General features: G+C 37.6%; 1 protein-coding gene across 2 annotated transcripts in view; it reads right to left on the bottom strand.

The window, feature by feature from the left end:
- Nucleotides 1-306: 306 nt before the first annotated feature.
- RAD23B (RAD23 nucleotide excision repair protein B) overlaps nucleotides 307-21,377 on the bottom strand; it is a 35,580-nt gene continuing 14,509 nt past the window's right edge. The window contains exons 3-10 of one of the 2 annotated variants that reach the window (XM_021533994.3): nucleotides 20,765-20,844; nucleotides 18,302-18,549; nucleotides 15,155-15,210; nucleotides 11,222-11,349; nucleotides 6,779-6,902; nucleotides 5,720-5,850; nucleotides 5,145-5,321; nucleotides 307-3,296 (exon numbers count right to left, since the gene is read on the bottom strand). In XM_021533994.3, the coding sequence (XP_021389669.1) occupies nucleotides 3,183-3,296; nucleotides 5,145-5,321; nucleotides 5,720-5,850; nucleotides 6,779-6,902; nucleotides 11,222-11,349; nucleotides 15,155-15,210; nucleotides 18,302-18,549; nucleotides 20,765-20,844 (1,058 nt within the window). In that variant the 3' untranslated portion in view covers nucleotides 307-3,182. The remainder of the gene's footprint in view (nucleotides 3,297-5,144; nucleotides 5,322-5,719; nucleotides 5,851-6,778; nucleotides 6,903-11,221; nucleotides 11,350-15,154; nucleotides 15,211-18,301; nucleotides 18,550-20,764; nucleotides 20,845-21,377) is intronic. The other variant, XM_085567607.1, reaches the window with a different exon arrangement.

Here is a 21,377-nt window from a genome sequence, read left to right on the forward strand (position 1 = left end):
ATGGATGACAATATGCATACATTATTTGAGGACTTGGCTTTGTGTCTCTGTTTGATTCATTCACGTACATTCTTGAAGTGAAGCTCAACACAGCACTCCAGAATCGGTCACAATCTGGCTTCAAGAGTGATTATCTCACATTCCTAAAAAGTTCTTTCAGTGTGGGGTAAGAACAGGACATTTAACCAGTAAAATTGCTTGGGTTTTAGCTGGATTAAACAGGCAGCTCTGGAGGAGGTAAATGAACCAAAGCATTAAAATGCAGCTGTAGAGAGGACTTAAAAACAGACAACTACAGAATTAATATGACTTCAGAGTAACTTTTTAATCCCAATTAAAAGTGCATCATAAATAGCTTTTGTCTAAGCAGATATTCAGAAGTTTTACAACAAAGGTAAAGACTACAGTACCAAAACTTAGGAAGAAATACTTTATTTTCTCAGCTACTGTTCAGAAAGCCCTGAGGAAACTGATCCCCAAATCCCTAAGAGATCTGCAGCAGAGAAGCTGAGAAGCACTCTGTGCAGACAACTCCCGGTAGTACTTGGTAGAAAACGAGGCACAACATACCTAGGCAGCTTGCTCAGGTCACACCTCCTCAACACCACATGAATTCCATGTATTCTTCCCTTTTGGCAGCTACTACAAAGAGAGACATGATTCTCCCTGGCAAGTATCCCGCTATTGGACAGGTAACAGTTTTTGCTAGCATGTAAGGTCAGACACCTGTTGTTCATCAGAAGTCACAAAAACACTGTTTCACTGCTGGAAAAAACGGGAACAGCATGACTAGTAAGGCTTCAAACACAGCAGCCATAAATCCCTCAGTCACTCAGCATACAAAGTTACAAATGAACAAAGCTACTAGTTTTTTTTCCTCTTTTTCTCCTTTTTTTTTTTTTCCTTTTTTTACAAAGAACAAGCTCAACAGACTTTAATTCAAATACATTTATAATAAGTAAACATTTCAAAATCAAAAATGGAGGGAGTGGACTGAAACACTCAGACATTCTTGCTTTACTCTCCACCCTCCTAGAGAAGGAATGGTTATTTCTCATAGCAGTTTGATCAGTACAGAAGACTCCCACAAACTAAAAGCTTTTGTCTTGGTTAGGTATTAGCTATGTAGTAAAAGTACATTCAAGAAGTCCTTGTATCAATTTGGTGTTTTTCAAGTACCTGACAGCTGGTCCTTTTACAGATAACAAACAGCCCCTTTTGGCATGCAGTGCTAAATCAAAATCCATCTCTCTCAGTTCACAGATAAACTGAGAATCCTATTTAGATGAAGTTTACTAGCTGACTCAGGTATTAATGTCTCTAAAATGAAAACATTATTAAAGACTTTTTTCCTATTTAGCAGTATCACATCTCCTATTGATAGATTTGGGTTGTGCTACTGATCACTTAGATGACATTCATCTAAGAAATTTTAAAAGAATAAAATCTGAATAATTAAAATACACATTATCTGAAAAAATATCACAGATGTATAAGAATAGAAAAAAAAGTAAAAGGCTTTAATACATTTCATTGTTTTGAGCAGATATTTTTACAGACTATGGCCAATCAATGAAGAAATGAAATACAAATGTTTCAGTCTTTTTAGTTCGTTTTTCAAGACACTTGACTTGTACTCTGAGCTTAAGTAGTAGCTAAGTAGTTAATCCACTGATAAACTCAGCAAAAAATAATTTTTTAGTTGTACCACTAAATCACTAAAATCATTAACATCATTAGTAGTACAGGAATTCAGTGCTGTACCACTAATAATACTTTTTCCTGGTTACTGTAGAGATAAATTTGTAATCCAGGTAATTGGACTACAACAGTAGAAAAATCAAACTATCCCCATGTTGTGTTCAGGTAACGTTGCACAGAACAGCTTTAGATTAAATTTACATTTGTTTTTATTCATAGTATTGCAATGATGGGCAAAATTACCTCTAAAAGTAAACATGTATTAAAAAAAAAAAAGATTGTTAACATTTTATGATGACTAAACAAAATAAATGATAAGTAGGTATGAACAAGTAAGATTCAAAACTCTGTAACCAGAGTTTATTTTCAATAGAAAGTTTCGAGTGTCAATTTTTTTTACATTGGAATAAATTGACAGTTTGCTTGATATCTCAAGTTTTGAACTTCTCATCCTTATAAAGTGAATAAATCCCCAAAAATCCTTACTTAACAGAAATATCTTGAACACTACAATCTACTCAAGAGCAACAGAACACTTACAGCTCTACTATAAAAGCTGGTTCAATGAAGTTGGGAAGGTGAAATTTGATTTGATAAAGTCTCATTGCAGCGGACAAAAATTAAGCTTGCAGTTTGTTTGCTGGCAGAAAAAGAATACTCAACTCACTAGAGTGCATATAACAAAACCAAACATGCAATCTATTGCTTTTGAAACTTTTACTGCAAGATAACATTAGAAGAACAGTAATTACTTATCTATTTTTTTTTCCCAAAGAGAAAATATGTAAACAGGATAATAATTTTTCTTCTGTATGTATACAATTTCTCAGATAATTTCAGGGGACAAAGGAGGGGGTGGTGTTTCTCAATAATCAGGACAATTTTAACTGTAATAGGTTTTCGTTGGAAAAAAGAAAAAAGCCAACACTGTTCTAATTCTGTGGTTTTTTCACTACTTTAACACAGCTGAAGAAAAAAACCCAAATACGCCTATTTGGGCATTCAGGATTGCATTTGCTCAGATCTTTTAGATTTCACAAAGCTGCTATCCAGTGTTGCCATGAAATACAGACTGCAAAATCTACGTAGTACGGGCTACTTCCAATGTCAATACTAAGTGGAAAAGAACATGAAGCAGTGCATTACACTACATTTCTGGAACTAGTACAGTAAGAGTGAAAACCTAGAAAAAGTTAACCTACAGTTTACAGAAGGAACTAATTATCTGCAGAAGCTGATTTTTTGGTTGTATATATATATTTTTTTCTTTACACTGTGCGATTTTCTGCATCTGCTGATTTAAAACAGACATTTGAAACTTGTTGCTTCCTTTGCTTTGTTGCCTATGTTCTCCCTTCCACCCACCCCCTATATTCCATACACCAAGCGTTATGAATATAAGCCCAAATATCCTAGACAATCCAGTGAACAGAGTTAGTGTAATGCACTGGTGTGAGGTGTGAAATAGAAAAAAAATTCTCTCAATCTTCATCGAAGTTCTGCTGTAGAAGAAAGTTGGCAGCCAGGTTCTCGTTCTTCTCGCAAGCGAAATATGCCTGTATCACAAGTCCTTCAGGAAATCCTAATGCCTTTAACTGAAGAAAAGAGACATATTTAGCAAGTGCATTTTGCATGTTAGGCTTCTTTCTATGTCTAGTGCCTTGAGATGTCACTTAAGCAATTACTGCCTTCTTGAAAATAATGCTGCTGCCTAGCTCAATGCAGACTTTAGTGAGTTAAAAATAAGGTGCTGCCTCTGCCTGTAGTAAAGAGGATCCTCACTTGAAAAAGTGACTGGATTAAGTCTAATGAAGCACCATAAAAACTTGCCACTTCTTTAGTGACATAGTAAGTCTAAAACAGACCTGGGTCACAGTACTGCCATGAAGTAATGGCACATTGCACTGGTGCAGGGAAAAAAACCCAACTTCAAACAATGCTTATTTTAAACAATTACACAAAGCTTCAAAGCACTTTTAAGAAAAAATTGGCTGGAAGAAAACCTCTCAGCCTGTGATCTTTAGTAGGCTGTCCAGCACATCACATTAAGACATATTTTTAACTGTTTATCTTAAAAAATTAACTACACATTGCAGCCAAGACAAGTAAGCTGAGAGCAATCTGATTTTCAGAAGTCAAGGAATTAATTAATGTCTGGAACACAGTGGCAACTGGGCATGAGAACATCAGAGAAGAACTTACTAATTTGCCAATGGTTCAGCCAGCACTTTGGGCACTCAGCAAATGAATTCTTGTTTTACCAAAGGCAAGTACAGTCTACTATTTGGAGATTTTCTTAAAATCCTCACAGTACCTGCAAGGCATTTCATGTATGGGACAGACCAAAGAACTATGAGAAAAACTGTGTCCTATTATCTCACACCAGCCATTCTTAGATTTTATTTTGAGACCACAGACAGCATGAAGGCATCAGCTGCAATACTAAGACACTTAAATTTTGAGGTTTGTCTTTCATGGAAAGAAAAAGAAGCATATGTATCTCTGCTGGGTTTCCAAACAGGCAGTAGAGGTGTAAGAGCTCTACTGCATAAAATAGCTTAAAAAGGAAATGCAACAGACTAGAGAAGATGAGAACTTGTGAAGAAGCACATGGACAAATAATTTTATTAGACTAATTTTATTAATTTTATTAAACTAATTTTATCAATTGCTAATTTCCTCAAGATCTAGAGAACTGACACCTGTATTCAAATTCATATCTTCTAATAATCCTTACTTGAACTTTGGTTTTGCCAGATGAAGAAACACTGTCTTTCGGGTACCAAACCACTACCACAGTGTGCCAAAGTCTTGCAATTTGTCCTGAGAAAAATCTCAGGGGCACTGCCATCTATGCAAAACCATATTTAGTCAGTCACACAGAATTTATGTATGCAATATACCACCTCAGAGTATATTTTCATGCTTACCAATACTTTTAGAAAACTGTAATTAACAAATTGGCATGAACAGATAAATAACTGAGTAAAGTTTTGACTTCAGTTAATGTACTTAACTATGAGTGCTCTTACTTTCCAAGTACTTTGCAAACAGTACTCAAGCAGCCAGATCTTTGTACCTGGAGACCTGTCATGGCACAATCTAGAGCAGTACTGGCTGAGGCTTCTGCAAGAGGAATTACTTCCTAAATAATTCCTGAGGGAAACCCATTCCATCATCAATTATCACAGGATGATGTCTGATCACTTAAAATGCTCTGCCTCTTCTCAGTAAGACAGATTTAAGGTGTTTTAGACTCAACTGCTATAAAGCAAGAAGATACATGATTTGAAACAAGGCTACAACAGCTATGAAATGCCAAGTATGAAAATACCAAATATGATGCAAGAACTACTGACCTAAACAAAGTTTAAGTTAGGTATATCTTAAGCATGCACCAGAGTCAACACCCCACAGCAACAAGAATTTCAAAAAAGGCTCACCCTTTCTATAGCTTCTTTTTCCTGAGGTGTTACTTGAATGTAGTTCATATGAGCATTCCCAGCATCTCCTATTCCTCCAGTGCTCGCACCATCATCACTGCCACTTAAACCTTGGCGGGACTCAAGAACTGGCTCATTCAACATATGAATAAAGTGTTCCTGGTGCTGGCTTATTTGCTATGATGCACAGAACAGGAAAAGAAAAACATATATTTAAGAAACTGAAGTTTAAGAATGCCAACAGACAAGTAAAAATATTTATTTTCAGAGAATTAACAAGCCAAAGGGACATGCAAAAAGTGCACAGAGAAAAATCATTATATCTAACTAGAACAAATGCAATTTTTATGCTTCAATCCTTCCCACTTCCTCACCCCCTCTGCACCCCTTATGAAGCCTCAAATTTGTGTCCAATGTCACAGAAAATACATTCTGTACAGCAGCAACTGCTGAAAAGCAAGCAATAGAATGTTATAATTCTTAGTAATATGTTATCCCAGACAACATCAACATATGACTCTCTTGCAAAGCTAGGTCAGAATTAGTAAGCATTATTTTCTTCTTTTAAGACCCACCTGCAGTAGTTGGGGGTTTTCCCGTCCAATTTGCTGTAGCAATGCCGGCAACAGAGAAGGATTTTGCTGTATAATTTGTCTCATCTGCTGGAATTGAGGCTGATTTCGTAAAAACTCAAGTGGATGATGTCCTGAAAAAAAGATCAGTGAAATAACATGTTTTTTAAGAAGTTACTTAGAATCTTAATAAAATGCATAAGTACACTGCAATTTTAGATAGAAACAGGATATTAAAGTGGAGGATACACCACTCACTGAAGGATAAAAGAATTTGCTTCCTCACTCTAGCTTTAAGCAAAATTTCTTTATTCTAAAATTAAACAATACATTTTCCTTTTCACTCAGTCTTCTCTTAAGATCCGAGAGCCTTGTCCTCATCTCCAACACTTCCCTCTGGGTGTCTCAGCTCTGGTTAATCTCAATCAGACACATCTACCCAATCCACTGTCTTGTCTCTTGTATCTTGAGCACCATTTCTAGACAGACCTTTCCTACCCCTTAATTAGGCTCCTTTCATGTATTCATCTATCCCCCTTTAAGAGGGAGATAAATACATGATAAATACCCTTCTCTTCAGCAGGCACCAGCCACAGTCAAAGTGCTGCACTGCTGAGTGAGGAGTCCTAGGTCATTTATAGGTCCCTCCAGTGCTATACTTCATGGCTTAATTTCAGGTTTCTCCCTTGATATCCTAGCTTCTGTGTGGTAAATATATTAATATAGTCACACTGGACAGTGCCCAGTCAGTCAGAGTAGAAAAACAGAGTTTAAGTGAGAAAAAACACAACCCACCCCACATCCATGGTTTTACACTTAAGAATCCAGAACACTGAATTAAAGTAATTGTGCAAGTTCACTGCATTTTTTGAAAACTTTGCACATGATATACAATTAAGCACTTGTCCCTGGAAAGTACCACACTGGGAATTTCCACGTTAACAACTCTTACCCAATTCCCTCTGAATGGCTCACAAGCACCTGGAACGTAAAACTGACTGAAAAATAGACTGATTAAGGGCACATTGTTTATCATATTTTCTCCAACCCAGCCTTTCTTACCTCCTAGTGAACTAGTAGTCGTGGGTATAGTTGCTACTGCTGCTGCCACTGCTGAAGACTGAGATGCACCAGTGCTTGGTGGTTGAGGCGGGTCAGCCACAGCCTGATTATCTCCAGGTATACCCTAAAGCCACAGTTCACATCATTACCCACAGGTTGCTAAAAGACATGTTTCAACTGCATGCAGTGTTTGGATTTCAGAAAAAAGGGGAAAAATTAAAAAAAAAATCATGATTTCTCTGCAAATACAAGGCAAGATCCTGTAAGTTATTAATTTATAACTGACAGAGAACACCATGAAAAGATTAATTTTATTTTTTGGCAGGAAAAATGTGTGGTTTGTATAAAAAGGCGGTAAAGCATGCCCTGCATCAACTTTGCCCAGTAAAATAAAAAGTGCTTTGAATCCTGTTTAAAGATATTTGATATGAATGAAAAAGTTAACCTAGATATACTGTTACACTGTTATACTGTTGTGCAAAAGTGATATTACAGCAACAAACTGCAGTATAAAATGCTAGCTAAGATTAACAGCTCCATACAACTCGCAAGGAACTGAGAAGAGATACCAGAACATAGCTCTTGGGACATTTTTCCTCCATGAAAAGCTGTCATTCATTATATCTTTAAAGTGAAAAGGTCTGTATGTCACCCAGCTTTAGGAAGTTTAAAAAAAAATAGTTAACTTTTGCTTTTTGTTTATTTTTTATGTGCAAGCAACTTTATATATGAACTGACTGCTCAGAGGGCTGAAGTAGACCAAGCTAAAACATAATATTATGATAAACTAGAATGCTGGATCTAGAACAATGATACTTCACTCTATTGCTTTTCTCCTGCATGGAAATCCTTCAGGCTTCCTACCCTAAACCTCACTGCTTTCCTCACTGTCACTGAATTCCTGCACCAAGTCTGTCCTTTTAATCTACTTTTCTGAAGCCCGGAGACTTACTCATGCGAGAGAGACAAAGAATATTACCACAAACCCTGTTGGAACAGCCCAGAGAAGTTACCCAAACAAGGGCCACCCTTGTTTTGGGGAACCACAAAATGTAAGGAACTGGGGGGAGGAAAGGGGGGGGTGTGAAAATATTACAGAACTACAGGGTAACCAGACAATTAAGAGGTTTGCCAAGCCTACCACAAAAATCACTGATTGGTAATGCAGATTAAAAGTCCTGCTGTAACATGATCTTCACATGGTATGTTCATCATTACACCTGAACAAAAAGGACGAATATACAGCTAATATAGAGGACACATCTAGAAAGGGAGAACTGGACAGTGCTCCAAGCAATATTCTTTGCCTTACTTGTTGACTAAGAAGCACATCAAGGTATAAATAACCTGATCATCAAGTGCACATTTAAGCCACCCAGGGGAATAAATGCAAGATTTTCCTGTCACATACTTCATTACCTTCACATGGCTCAGTAAGCTTGCTACACATCCCTCCCTCCACTGAGGGGGAGGAGGATTCCATTCATGGTATAATTCTGATGTAACTCTCCCTTATCAGTGGCTTACAGAGCACTGATTAAATACCTTTTCCATCAAATCAGTAATTTCTGGCAGTCCAAGCATAATGTAACAATTTGGGTTAGTCTTATGAAATTACTAGTTGATTTCACCTATTCACAGGCATACGTCATCACTGCAATCTGTGTCCAAATCAAACACCTTGTGCTTGTTTAAGCTTCTAAGTTTGCTCTTGAATGGAAGGACTGTGCAAACTAGTTCAAACAAATTTACTTAGAAATTATTTGTCATCTTGAACATCATCTTAACTCTTGAATACAAGCTTAAAGTATCACTCTCCAAATAACAGAGACCGTGTAGAGCTGTAATCAGACAATGCCAGTGAGGCGTATGGACCTTGCTCGCACAGGCACACAACAGAATAAAGCATGGTATTAAACCACACACAAGCCACTCTGAATGCAAACGCTGCTGGGACAGCAAAAAAGGCCACTGTTGCCTTATGGTGGATGAAACAATTGTTTACTGTTTTACAGAGCAGTACAGTGGTTTTTAGCTGACATTGCTCTCTGCAGGGCAATAATCACATCAGGTCCAGCTTCTGCACACAACAGAGAACAAAACAGCTCCAACTCAGGGGTACTTAGAATGGTCATCTAGTTCCACTGACTGACCAGTTCATGTTTGACCAAAAGTTAAAGCCTGTAAAGGGCATTGTCCAAATGCCTCTGAAACACTGACAGGCACAGGACTTTGACCACATCTCTAGAAATTATGTTCAGTATTTGACTACAGTCACACTAAAGAAATGTTCCCTAAAAATATCCAAACTAAGAGGTTGGTTGCTGAACAGACAACAAAACTCCTCCTTAACTACAGGTTAGGAAATCCTTGGCTGAAAGAGAGATCTGAATGTAAATGCCTCCGAAGATGAGTGTGGGGCATAGAAAAATAAAGATCATCTTTTGCAACTCCTTCTACAGCCACAGGGCACAGAGACAGGATTACACCTATAATCCTCAATGCTCATGCCATGAAAACTGAAGAACTTGCCATCTGAAACATGGACAACAAGTAGAATCTTCAGGGCTCATCTGAGGAGCAGCTGTGCTTTAATTACAGTTTAAGTCCTTTGCAACACCTTTAGCTTGCTGTACCCAGGTTCTTTAAACCTGGCCAGTGTTGTTATAGTTACAGATCTCAATGTCTTAATCCTAATCTGCTGATTATATAAAAGATAGTGCTGATGATAATTTTGACGTGAGTAATGTAGAGAGAGGGTCAAAGAACAGTATCATCAACAGATCAGATCAACAGGAACTAAAAATAACCTTTCTGTGATGCAGCAGGAGAGGAAGGAACATCTTCAGACCCCAGCAGATCCAGAAGAGTTATAAAGACCATCTAGAGCAAAAGGATTCTTCTAGAAGGACAGCAAAAAGTCTTCCATCTAATATGGTCTCCAAGAACAAGACCATTCCTCCCTACTCCCTTTTCCAGGAGGAAGAAGAGGAAGAAAAAAGAAAAGGTATTTTCCAGTGAAGGATAACACAAAATATAAAGGGACATCTTATATAACAGAAGGACCAACTGAAGGACTAGAAATAAACTGTTCATTGCAGTCAATGCATTTGGCAGATGTGTCATGCAGCTCCATCACAGAGATACTCTATCTCTGATCTGGAGTTCCTGACCTGAAATAAGCTAGAGGAGAGAAATGACAGAAACTGACTGCATAAGAAATGCACACTGTATAGGACTGCCACACACACAGCAGGCCAAACACTCAGGGGAAGCACTGAATTCATGGTGTATTTACAGACTAGATGAACAGTAAACCAAACATTTTTACAACATGAAAAACAAATGTTTGAACTTGTGGACTTATGACAGAGAATTGGGACCTACTGCATTCACCCTTGCTTGGCTTAATGCTAGTTGGGAGTTAAAACTCTTCATATTCTTGTACTCAAAACATTTGTTGTCAGTTTAAAATCTGAAGATCACAGTCTTGGGAACATCAATGTAACTAAGAAGCATGCCAGGGTCTTGAAGTTTTAACTACTGAAGGAAAACTTCATTAACAAAATTGAAGTTTTATAACTGGAGGGTAAAGATGCCAGATTTCTTATCAATCAATCAGAAATTCAATCCACATGTCTTTTGCAAGGATTAGGTCAAGATATCTGGTTGCCAGATTCTAATAAAGTTCAGATATGCTAGGAGGAAAAACCTCATTGGGGAAAAATGGTATGCCAGAGCAAAAATTAAATGTACTGGAAATACTGATTAAGCAACAAAATCAGACAGCTTCTACATGGCTACCGTTCACCTGTCAGATTAAGGTATACAACAAGAAACAATCCAAAAAGCCCAGGGTTTCCAATGAAGTGAAACTACTCTTCTATTTCTTCTCATGCCAATGAAGTTCATTTAACCCTTCAAGCTTTACTTATCACATGAAAATTGTTTATTTTCTAAAACACTGCTGAAATGAAAACACCAGTTAAATGAAGCACAATTTAAAAAAAAATAACTTCTCAAACCTTTCCGTTTGTGAAGCATATTAAGAACACCAAATTATTAGCAAAAACAGTGAACTGGAACTTAAGGAATGGTGATGACATAGACACAAAAGTACAACTAATTAACTAATGCTGTCACTAAAAGGTGACACAAAACCATTGAGCCAACCATTGGCAGTTAAAGTTATCACTGTAACTGGACATACTTTACAGACATATCCATATCAATCAACAAAAAAATGAAAGCAAAGAAGTGGTGGAGGTGGTTAGAGATTCCTTCAGTGTTTTCTATAACACACCATGTCTGTCAAAATTTCGATCTCATCTTTCCAGATGGCAAATGTCACTGTCAGTGACTGAGTAATGTTGAGAATAACACCAAATCAAAGTGAAAGGTATCAACTGGAAAACAAAGGTGCAGGTAAGGTTAAGTGCTCACCATCAGAAGGTATTCCACTGCTCTGTCAGGATTGTTGAAGCTGGCCCTCAGTGCGGCAATCACCTGCTCCCGCTCGTAGCCCATGGACATGATCTCAGTCACCATGTTCTCATAGGACTGACCGGTCACTAGACATCACAGGACCACCATTTTAAGGGAATAAGATGAAAATAATCACACACACAAAGAAAAAGTTTGAATGGATAAGTGTAATTTCTACCTGAATTTCAGTCATTCATTGAAAAGAGTACTTCATATTAAACATGGCATGGTTCTGTGGCTTTAATTCCAAATATATTCAGTGGTCTCATTATGAATTTGATTGGAAATAGTGAAGGGTAATGAAAAAAATGTAAACTTCTACTGACAAAAGCAGTACTTGTGATGCTTCTGTACTTGTAATTGAAATAATGTTCTCTCTTCAAGTTTTCATTTAAGGTCAAGGGCATCCTCACAGCTAATATTCAATTCCTGATATAATCAAGAGAAGTCTCCTGCAGCTTACATTTGGAAATGTATTAATTTGAAATCTGCCTGTCAATTTATTAGCCATTGAGGATTTTCCAAATAAAGACTTTCTGCTGTGCTGTTGTTAGATAGATGACAATTAGTGATTAGATATTGCTATATATTGCTACATGCTGGTGATGATGATCAAAGTAATTTAATCAACTTAATATGAACCAACTCAAATCATGCAGAAGACTTAAAAGTTGTATCTAGGAAAGTCACTCAAGTCTTCAGTGGTGGTTCAGGAAAGCAAGTTATTTCATTTAATTTTTAATTTTTATCTCACTCAATTTAGCATTTGACTAGATCAAATCCTCCACCTCTTACAGCAAAAATAGATGAAAACTACAGCAATCAAGACAAAAGGTACACACACTATACATGGAACTATTTAAGGGCAACTGTTCACTACACTAATGTCGTTGTAAGGACAATTATTATCACTTTTCATAATCAATTTATAATTTTCCTGCCTTAAATGCAGACAGTAAGTATTACAATTGCAAAACTATTCTATTATACATTGTAATTGGGCAAATCTTCAAGGCTATCTTCCTTGGGGGGAAAAAGCCACAAAAAAGCCCAGGCTACCATCTCCTCCCTTGGATACAGGTATTCCTGATCTCAGTGAAATCCTACTACGGACTGACTCTGCAACTAGCAAGTTAGTGACAGGAAAGTTGAACAATTAACATTCGTAATAAAAAACAACTTATTAATAATAATATTAAAAAAAAAAAAAACAACAGAGGAAACAAATACAAGAGCTACTCTGCTAAGGCAAGTAAGTCATAATTTAAAAACCAAAGGAAACATGATGTTTTATTCCCTTAGGGAGAAGGTGTTTAACTCAAGCCAACATTAATACAACACCACTGCCTGCTTCTTAACGTGTGCTTCTAAACCATCAGTGGGTGTATGACTTAGGGCAGTATACTCAAGAACAAACAATGAAACAGCCCTAGCCCAAGGGTACTTGTGCATTATCCATAACTAAAGGATTTTAAAGCCTTGACTAATTTAAGTATTCATTATTTGGGCTTCAAAGTAATAGTGTCAACCTGAGTTTAAGGAATGGTAAGTTCTTCATGTCTTCATACAGAACTACAAAATCATTCATTTCACATCTACCTGCATTTTTTCAAATGTGAAATAAAAAAAAATCACCTAAACTTTGCTCCAAAGATACATACTTCTATACATATCTTCAGGGAAGCAAAAAAGCCAAGCCAATAATTGTCCCAACACAATGATTTTGCTACTTCTGCTCACCTTCTTCCTTACACAGCACTAGTTTACCCTTACTACTCCTAAGAAACTAACCAAGCAGGTAGAACACCTGTTGATGTAATTAGTTACTACTTGAACATTTCTGTACTGTTTTTTCAATATAAGTAAGGTACATACTGGAACAGTATGAGAGATTTGACACAGGAAAATGATGCAAAAAGTCTGGCTTGCTCCACACAGGCTGCTACATAAGGCATAATTAAAAACCAAAGGAAGAAAACAGAACTACTGAAAATGTAGGTGCATGTACTCCATACAAGTTGTGCAAGAGTGAGATCAAGAATAATAATTCAGAAGTTGCACACCAGCAATGTCATGATCCAGAGTCAGGCCTATCTGTTCCTAGTGCTAATGGAAATGTTTGAGGTCAATGCTGAATTGATTCTGCTCTTTGCTTTTATCTTTCAAGTAACATTTTAAAGCTGGATTAACTCTCAAATCCAGTTCATTACATTCCCAACAAAAATTCTCGTTCTATGCCCTAAAGAAATCTTAGACTGCTCCTGTGAAAGATGTGGTTGCACAAGGACTGCAAGACGTGCAGATTTTCACGTAGCACACAAAGCCACATCACTTTTCAGCATTTAACTGAAAACAAGAGCAAATCATGTAAAACAATCCGTGTTTTTAAAGTGAAGTCAATTAATTTCAGACAATGTAATTGAGAAGCCACAGTTAGAATATGTGTCTGAACCAACCTAGGATGTGAAAACATACCCCATTAATTTGTGCAAGCAAATTCCCTTCAGGACAATTTTTAAAGAAAAGGAACCATGGAGTTCATATCTATTGCCATTGAAAATTCATTGGCTGGCAACACTTGCAGTATGCTTACCCAGAAAATCACACTCAATACCTCTTATTTCCAAACATGTTAGGGACACATGGGTTTACTCCATCAGACACCAACCAAAGAACTCCCACATAAAATGGATGGTGAGGGGGTGCTCTTGAAGTATTTTGGGTTTTTCTTCCCCACTTTTGAAGAGATTTGGATCAAGACTATCAGCTTCATTTAACTTGCTGATCAACACTGTTAACACAAGTGTTGGTGATGACCTCATTTTGGCCACTAAGATATTAAGAATGGTTAAGGAAGCTCTTTTGGTAACAGCTATCACTTCAGCAAGTTTAGTTTTAGTGTTTCATTTTTGTCTCCTGCTGTTAGTCTCTATCAGCTATTTTGGATCATACAATTTAAAATAGTATGTCACAGCTAAGATCTAAGCTGCAGCTGGACAGACTAAATCTGGTAGCAACCACTAACTCGTGCAAAATATTACTTCTGCTTCTAAATCACCCTGAGCTGCTTAATCATAGCACCTGCCTCCAATATATACACATGAAAATGTAAGTGAAACCATTTACTTGGTTTCACTCTTTGTACCAAATTACCACTTAATATTTAAATACAAAAGACACAATAAAAACCCCACCTCCTCCTTATTTCTGTACCTGAATTTGTTACACTCCAAAACAACCTAAAAATTTCAGTAGAAGTAAGGAGTTGTGGGTTTGCCTAATAATTTCTTAGCTACCCAAATCAACATAAATGATGGGCACAGCTTCCTGTTGTCTTTATTCTGTCTATTCCACTGAGAAACAAAGATTATTTAAACTGTCAAAATAAAAGTAAGTTGACTGTAAATGCACAGAGGAATTAATTTCTCAGCCCAGACAGCAGCAGATCTGGTGAATTTATCTAGTCTCAATGTGTCAAATAGCAAAGTACTTTTAAAGCTGGAACAAGTGAATAACAAAGGCAGCCATTTTACCAGCTCTGCACTCTGGGGTGCAAAAGTGAAAAGCTCACACATATTTACATCTAGTCTTCTATTCAAGCTACTATTCTATTCAATGTGAATAGTCAGAAGAGAAATTAAAGCAAACTGGGGAAAAAATCAGCAGTGCAAGGATCTTCTTTTTACACAATAAAAATATATAAAGGAAAATATCCTTCAACAAGGTAGTTCTTGAAGCTGGTTCCAAGATATCAACTTCAGGACTTAGAGAAGAACAATTTGATTATAACTTTAGCAATGACAGATACAGAAGAAAATGTCAACATCTGCTAATCCATCATGTTTCTGCTGCAGCAAAATAATGCCTACATGAATAAAACTCTCCACTTACCAAGTGCACTTATAGCATCCTCAAAAAGATTTGATCGAGATGTATCACCTGTTGTACTGTAAGATGAAGACAAGTGCAATGGTAATTACAAAATTTTGGAAAACTTCCTATTTAAAAAAAAAAAAAAGGAAAAAAAAAAGACAAAAAAAAGCAGCAGCAGCAGCTGTAACTCTAATAGCCCCTTTTGTTTCTAAAAAACCAACAAAGCTTTCCAAAGACCTCTCTTTTGGTCCTATAGTGAGAATAGATTTTACAAACTTACAATGCTAGCATTTTTAAAACAAGGCCAACCTTCCCCCGCTACCCCCCAGAAGTTTGGCTCTTGCCCATCTGCTCAGGGATTAGCCATCTGCTTGCTTGAATGCCTTAAAGGGTGGGAGAACAAGGTGGATTTTCAAAAGCACACAGCAGTCTCACTAACTGCTTCCCCACAGTCACCAGTTTGACCTCAATGAGGACTCAAGGAAGTCGGTGGCAAGCACTTATTAAAATCTCAGTATACTACTTTCCCAGGAATATAAACTGCTAACATTTGCAATTACTCTATCTCAAGTTATCAAAGTTGTTAAATTACAGGATTAAAGGCTCACCTCCATGAACACAGAGGCACAACACTAGGCAGAGGAACACCGGTTTTAATAATCAGCCACAGCCAAGGGCGGCCCAGTTCCCAGGGCTGCAAAATTAGAGCATCAGCCCCCTGGTCTCAGGGTGACACCCAGGGTGGGTCAACAGGACTCCTTCAAGGGCATTACAGCCTACAGGGTGGTGCAACTCACTGTGGGGTGCCAGAAAAAGTGTTGGGGTGAAGTCTAGAGGAAGAACCAAAAGCAGGGAAAGGAAAGCTGAAGGCAACATGCATGAAGAAAAGCACAGGTCAAGAGAGCAAAAAGAGGAGAAAAAGGGCCAGTCATACATAAGAAACACTTGCCTGGCTGTGCTCTGCACCTCACCACCCATCTATCCTGTCTTTTTATTAAATTCTACATCAAAACATTTTTCATAATGCAGGGCATGTGTGTCTCTATTCTACACACATGTGTGTTTGTGGAATTCCAAGTGTTGACAGGGAATTGTGAGTTAGGGGGATCCAGACACCTGTGGAGCCAGCAAATGCTGAGACTAGACACTGTGGAAGTCTGAAGGCCAAGGACTGCAACCAGCTCCTGGGTGAGCCCTCTGTGTGTGTGTGTGTGTGTGTGTGTGTGTGTGTGTGTGTGTGTGTGTGTGTGTGTGCGTGTGCGTGTGCAGGCAATGGGAATCTGAGCAACAGGGCCTGGAGCAGGGTGGCAGGGCTCAGGCAGTCCCCATGCCCTGGTACCAAAAACTTGGCCAATTCTAAGGAGCATGCTGTCAAAACAGAAACTCCTACTTTTCACTTGTGTTTTGTACATATTAATTTTGCAGGAGTGGGCTTTGCCCTAAACAGCCAGAGGGGAAGCAGATGTGGCTGATGTATCTTGCATGACTGAGCTGACCTAAGCTGCCAGACACACATTTATAGGTATATCCATATTGTGTGTATATTTTGGGAATACAGAGTCTTGATAACATGATAGACTTGAGGATATGGAGCTGCAGAAACCTCACATTTATCAGGCTACCAGAGTTGGCAACTTCTACCAGCAAGTGAAAGATCATCAGATTGATCGGAATGTTTTCAGAAGATGCCACTAAAAATCCAACAAGGCACTTAAAAGATCTCTGTAAGATCTGTGCAAGAAATAATTTGTTCAAACAAGAATGCTTCACTAGAATCTGCCAGTAGTTAAGATTTACAATCAAAAAAAGATCAAAGACAAAGCAGGACGCCAGCTGGCCTGGCCTTGGGTCAAGAAATCTTGCCTTAGTAATTTAGCTTCTAAAGCAAATCAGAAGCAAACAGTATTCACTGAAATCTGGCAGGTGATAATTCTGATGTATATGTTAAATTATATTGTTCTTCTCTGTCAAGTGTGTACACTGAGGGTCCCTTACTGCAGTTTTACAAAACTGCAATCCGTACATGAAAATTACTATTTCAGTATGACAGATTGATCTTTGAACCCACTGGACAAACTGAGCAGGGGAAAAAAAAATAACCCCACTCATTAGTATTTTTTACCAACTAAGTGAATTTGACTGATAAACTTCATTTGCATTCCATTTCTAAAAGATACTCATTTCTCAGAACTGCAAGACCAAATCATCAATTTGTGTATTTAGTACAAGAACTTTGTTATGAGTTTTTCAAGACATTAGGCAATTGCAAGTTTTGCTTCATTATCATCAAATCAGTATTCTATGCTGTTTAAATACAATCATTTTAAAAATACTGTATTGTGCACCAGCATTCCCAGAAGTAACACACAAATAATTAAAACCCAGAGTATGAAAAATTAAGATTTGACACTATGCAGCACTTCAGGTGCCATTAAATTCCAGTTAACGATATTCTAATCCCATGCAGGACTTAAGCAATTTAAGCAAAAAAAAAGGCAACAGCACACATCAGGGATGAACCTCTAACTTCCATTTGATCTTCTCAATTGCAGAAAATTGAGATGAGAAGTTTTCCCAGGTCTCAAAAAAAAAAAAAAAAAAAAAAAAAAAAAAAAAAAAAAAAAACCAAACATCGTAGATTTAAAGAATTACATGATTAAGAGCAATATGACATCCTACATTTTGGAAGAAAATGCTCTTTCCAGAAATTAAGAGACTCATACAGCATAAAGGAATTTATGGTTTGAATGTGTCCAACATTATCAAAAGCACAATCAGAGGGTTATGAGCAGGACACGATACATTCTTCAGACTTCAAGAGCTTTGTGAACAGGAGATCCCCACTGCAGGTGAATATCCCCAGTCTGAACAGAAACTTGAAGGATAACTCTGAAATGCCTAACAGGAGCTCAAGTCTATTGTCATTTAACTCTCCCCTCCACAAGGTCTCCTCCCAAGACCACACTTCCCAAAGGAGAAGGCATAAGCAAGGAGAGGTGCTTCTTACAATCAGTACTATCATACTTGAGTGAGACATTGAAATTACAGTTAAGAAAGAAGAAAAATTACATAGCATGGAGAGACTGATTTGCCTAACACTGTGATATAAACTTAAAACTAGAAGCAACAGAAAACAGGAACCCATTTTTGTTAACTTATTCATACCTGTCAATTGATGATGGACTGACAGCAGCTGGTGCCTCAGGTGGTTTTTCTTCTGGCTTCTCTTCTTTCGGAGTACTCACAGGTGCTGGCTCACATGCCACTGCATCTGGTGCTGGTGGTGGAGGGACAGGAGCTGGCACAGGGGCAGGAACAGGGATTGGTGCAGCAACTGCTGTGGGAGCTGCAGTTGTTGAGCCAACAGTGGAAGTGGCATTTGATGGCTGAGTCACTCCAGCTGCTGCTTTGGGCTACAGGAGGACAAAAGAGTTCAGGCACAAAATATAGATCATAAATCCACAGCTCTCTTAAGTTCTGTTAAGACCATTTGTGTTTGCTATTGCTGCCTCAACATCAAGCACAACATTAAAAGGTTGCAAGACATTAACTCTCTAATGTCCTTCACTGTGTTTAAACAGGCAACTGAGAGCGTCACTGAAGTACTTGCACACCGGAGCGCTCACACGCTGAGGATTAAGTGAAATGCAAAGATCTAAATATTTGCAGATCACAATATTAAATTTGTGAATATGAAAACAATCCTGTGTTTTACAAAAGCACATTTTCCAGAAGAAACCAAGAGAGTTACCAAAAAACATCTGGAGAACAAGGTTTTCTCACCACTCAGATCTGGAAAAAAGTGATTAAGACAGAAATCACATTTCATTATAAATGCTGTTTGCTGGAACACAAGATGCAAAAAAAAAATAAACTTCACCTGCACATGTTTTGGTTATGCAATCTTTGCATTCAGGACACTACAATAACATCTCAAATACTTCAGTTCATGAAGTAAGCACCAAGGACACAGCAGAATGAAGGACTACCAAATTTACAGCAGAATATTTAGCATGACTAATACTTGTATGCAATTGTGAAATAATCTTCACACCTCTAATGGAAACTTGATTTTTTTCTTGGATGCAGTATTTACCCTGTTATATAGAAATAGTCCCAAGGGCTGACAAAGCTGACCCCAATATTTGGCTTTCCAAGAGAAAGAGCTGAACTTTAACAAAACTACTTATTCAAGGTGCACCACTTTCAGACATTGCCTGCTTGAAGAAGAAAACGTTTACTTCCTCCTTTTGTCTGCAAGGAGAGGTAAAGCTAAGAATGAATAGCTTCCAACATGATGGGCACAGCAAATAACATTTTAATAAGCACTCAAAGAAAAACACTAACACAGTTGGAATGCAAGGGGGGTTATTTTCTGTTGGATTCCTAAACCCTTAATGCAACAATGTCTGAGCATCAGACAAGTTAGCAGTGCCTACGTGATTGGGCATGTCTTATCCACAATAGAATCAGGAAAAGGGCAATTGAGCTCCAAGACTAGCAAAAAGATTGTAAGATTGAAGAAATGCCCTAAGTACCTTTATTATCAGAATATACTGAATTTAGCAGTTTTTCATGGAGATCTGCCTTTAGAATCAAAGAATTGTTGAGGAGACCTCTAAAATGATTGACTCTAACCCAGCACTGCCACACATACCACTAAACCGTGTCCCTAAATGCCACAGCCACACATTTCTTGAACACTTCCAGGAGTGGCAATTGCACAACTTCTCTGGAGTCTTCTGCTAGCAACAAAATGAAAAATTGGACTCTGACATCTCGTCTACACCTGTTTTCTTGTACTGATAAATGCCCTTGTGGCAAGCCACAGACTAGGAAGCTGTTCATTCAGGAACACAGCAACAACAGTTATCTTTAACAAGCCCACATGTTTAACTATGTTTACTATTACCAGATGGAAATAAAGGGCATATCTGGGAATAAAGGGAATACTGTTTTCTTTGTCAGGAGGAGGAACTTTAGCTTCAAAATTAATTTCCTATTCCAAAAGACAGATGAAGCCAGTTTTATTCAGATTGCAATAGTCTGGAATGCCTGGAAAATCAGTGGCTTGATTCCTGGAAGCAGCCTGACAAGTGGTTCAGAGAAGAAATACTTCAAACACATGTCATTCCCTATAAATTGCACTTGCAGTCTTTCAAAACCCACAGGTTTGTTTACTGCCAGATGTATCCTGTCTCTACTGGTTTATGCTGTTGAGTTTGATAGAAGAAAAAGCCATGAACTATGAAAACCAACATGGCAAGGCTGGAAGAGCTCCATACAGAGAATTTAACAAACTACCTAGGTTGTCTTATTCCTTTTAATAATAAAAGGGGAAAAAAAACCCAGAGAGACTAGAAAGAATAAACAGTAAAATCAGCCATTAGCAGTTTTTTTCTTTGATACAAACATTCAACAGAGAGCAAAAGCAAAAATCAGCCTAGGCAAACCAAGACTGTGAAGCATTATTTTTTATCTATTCACATAAGCTTTTTACTGTTAACCTGAACTTGCATATGATGAAATTCCACTGGTTTTAAGGATGGGCATATACAATCATTCATCATAAGAAAAAAACAGAATTAAATTAATGAAGCTTCCTACTCAAAAGAAATGATTACTCACTTTTGTCACCATAACCACCACAAAGTTCTTCTCATCTATCTTGTATTCTTTAAGAGCAGTTTCATCATTAAGGATTTTACCTGGGAAATTAAACAGGCAGAAATTACGAAGTTGTTTAACTAATCAACAAACGATCTTGGGATTTCCTCATGAAAATAGGTTTTATGCAGACTTATAAATAAACTTAAACAGTGCAACAAAAAGCAGTTTGGCCATTAAGCTTTGGCAGTAGAGCTAGAATTTTTCTCATATGATGTGCAGAGTAGTGAATACCTTGAGGGCTGCTGCCTTAAGCGCTGAAGATGCTTTAGAACCATTTAAAATAAAAGCATGAAATCTGGAAAGTCTCACTGGAGTCTGGAAAGATCCTTAACAAAGATACATGGAATACAGAGGAAGGCATTAACACACAAAAATCTTAACCAAGTAACTTATGTCTGCTTACATAGTAAGGAAAATTCCTTTCTACTTATCTTCCATTTGTTTTTCAGATAAGAGCATTACCTGCAATAACAAGTGTGTGACCTTGCAACTGCAACAATTTGCAAGGCTAAAACTTTAGAAAGCTAGAACTATTGCATAATTTGACACCTTGATAGAAGGATGAAAAAGC

The sequence above is a fragment of the Lonchura striata genome, chromosome Z (assembly GCF_050655825.1).
Source record: "Lonchura striata isolate lonStrDom1 chromosome Z, ASM5065582v1, whole genome shotgun sequence".
NCBI classification, from domain to species: Eukaryota; Metazoa; Chordata; class Aves; order Passeriformes; family Estrildidae; genus Lonchura; species Lonchura striata.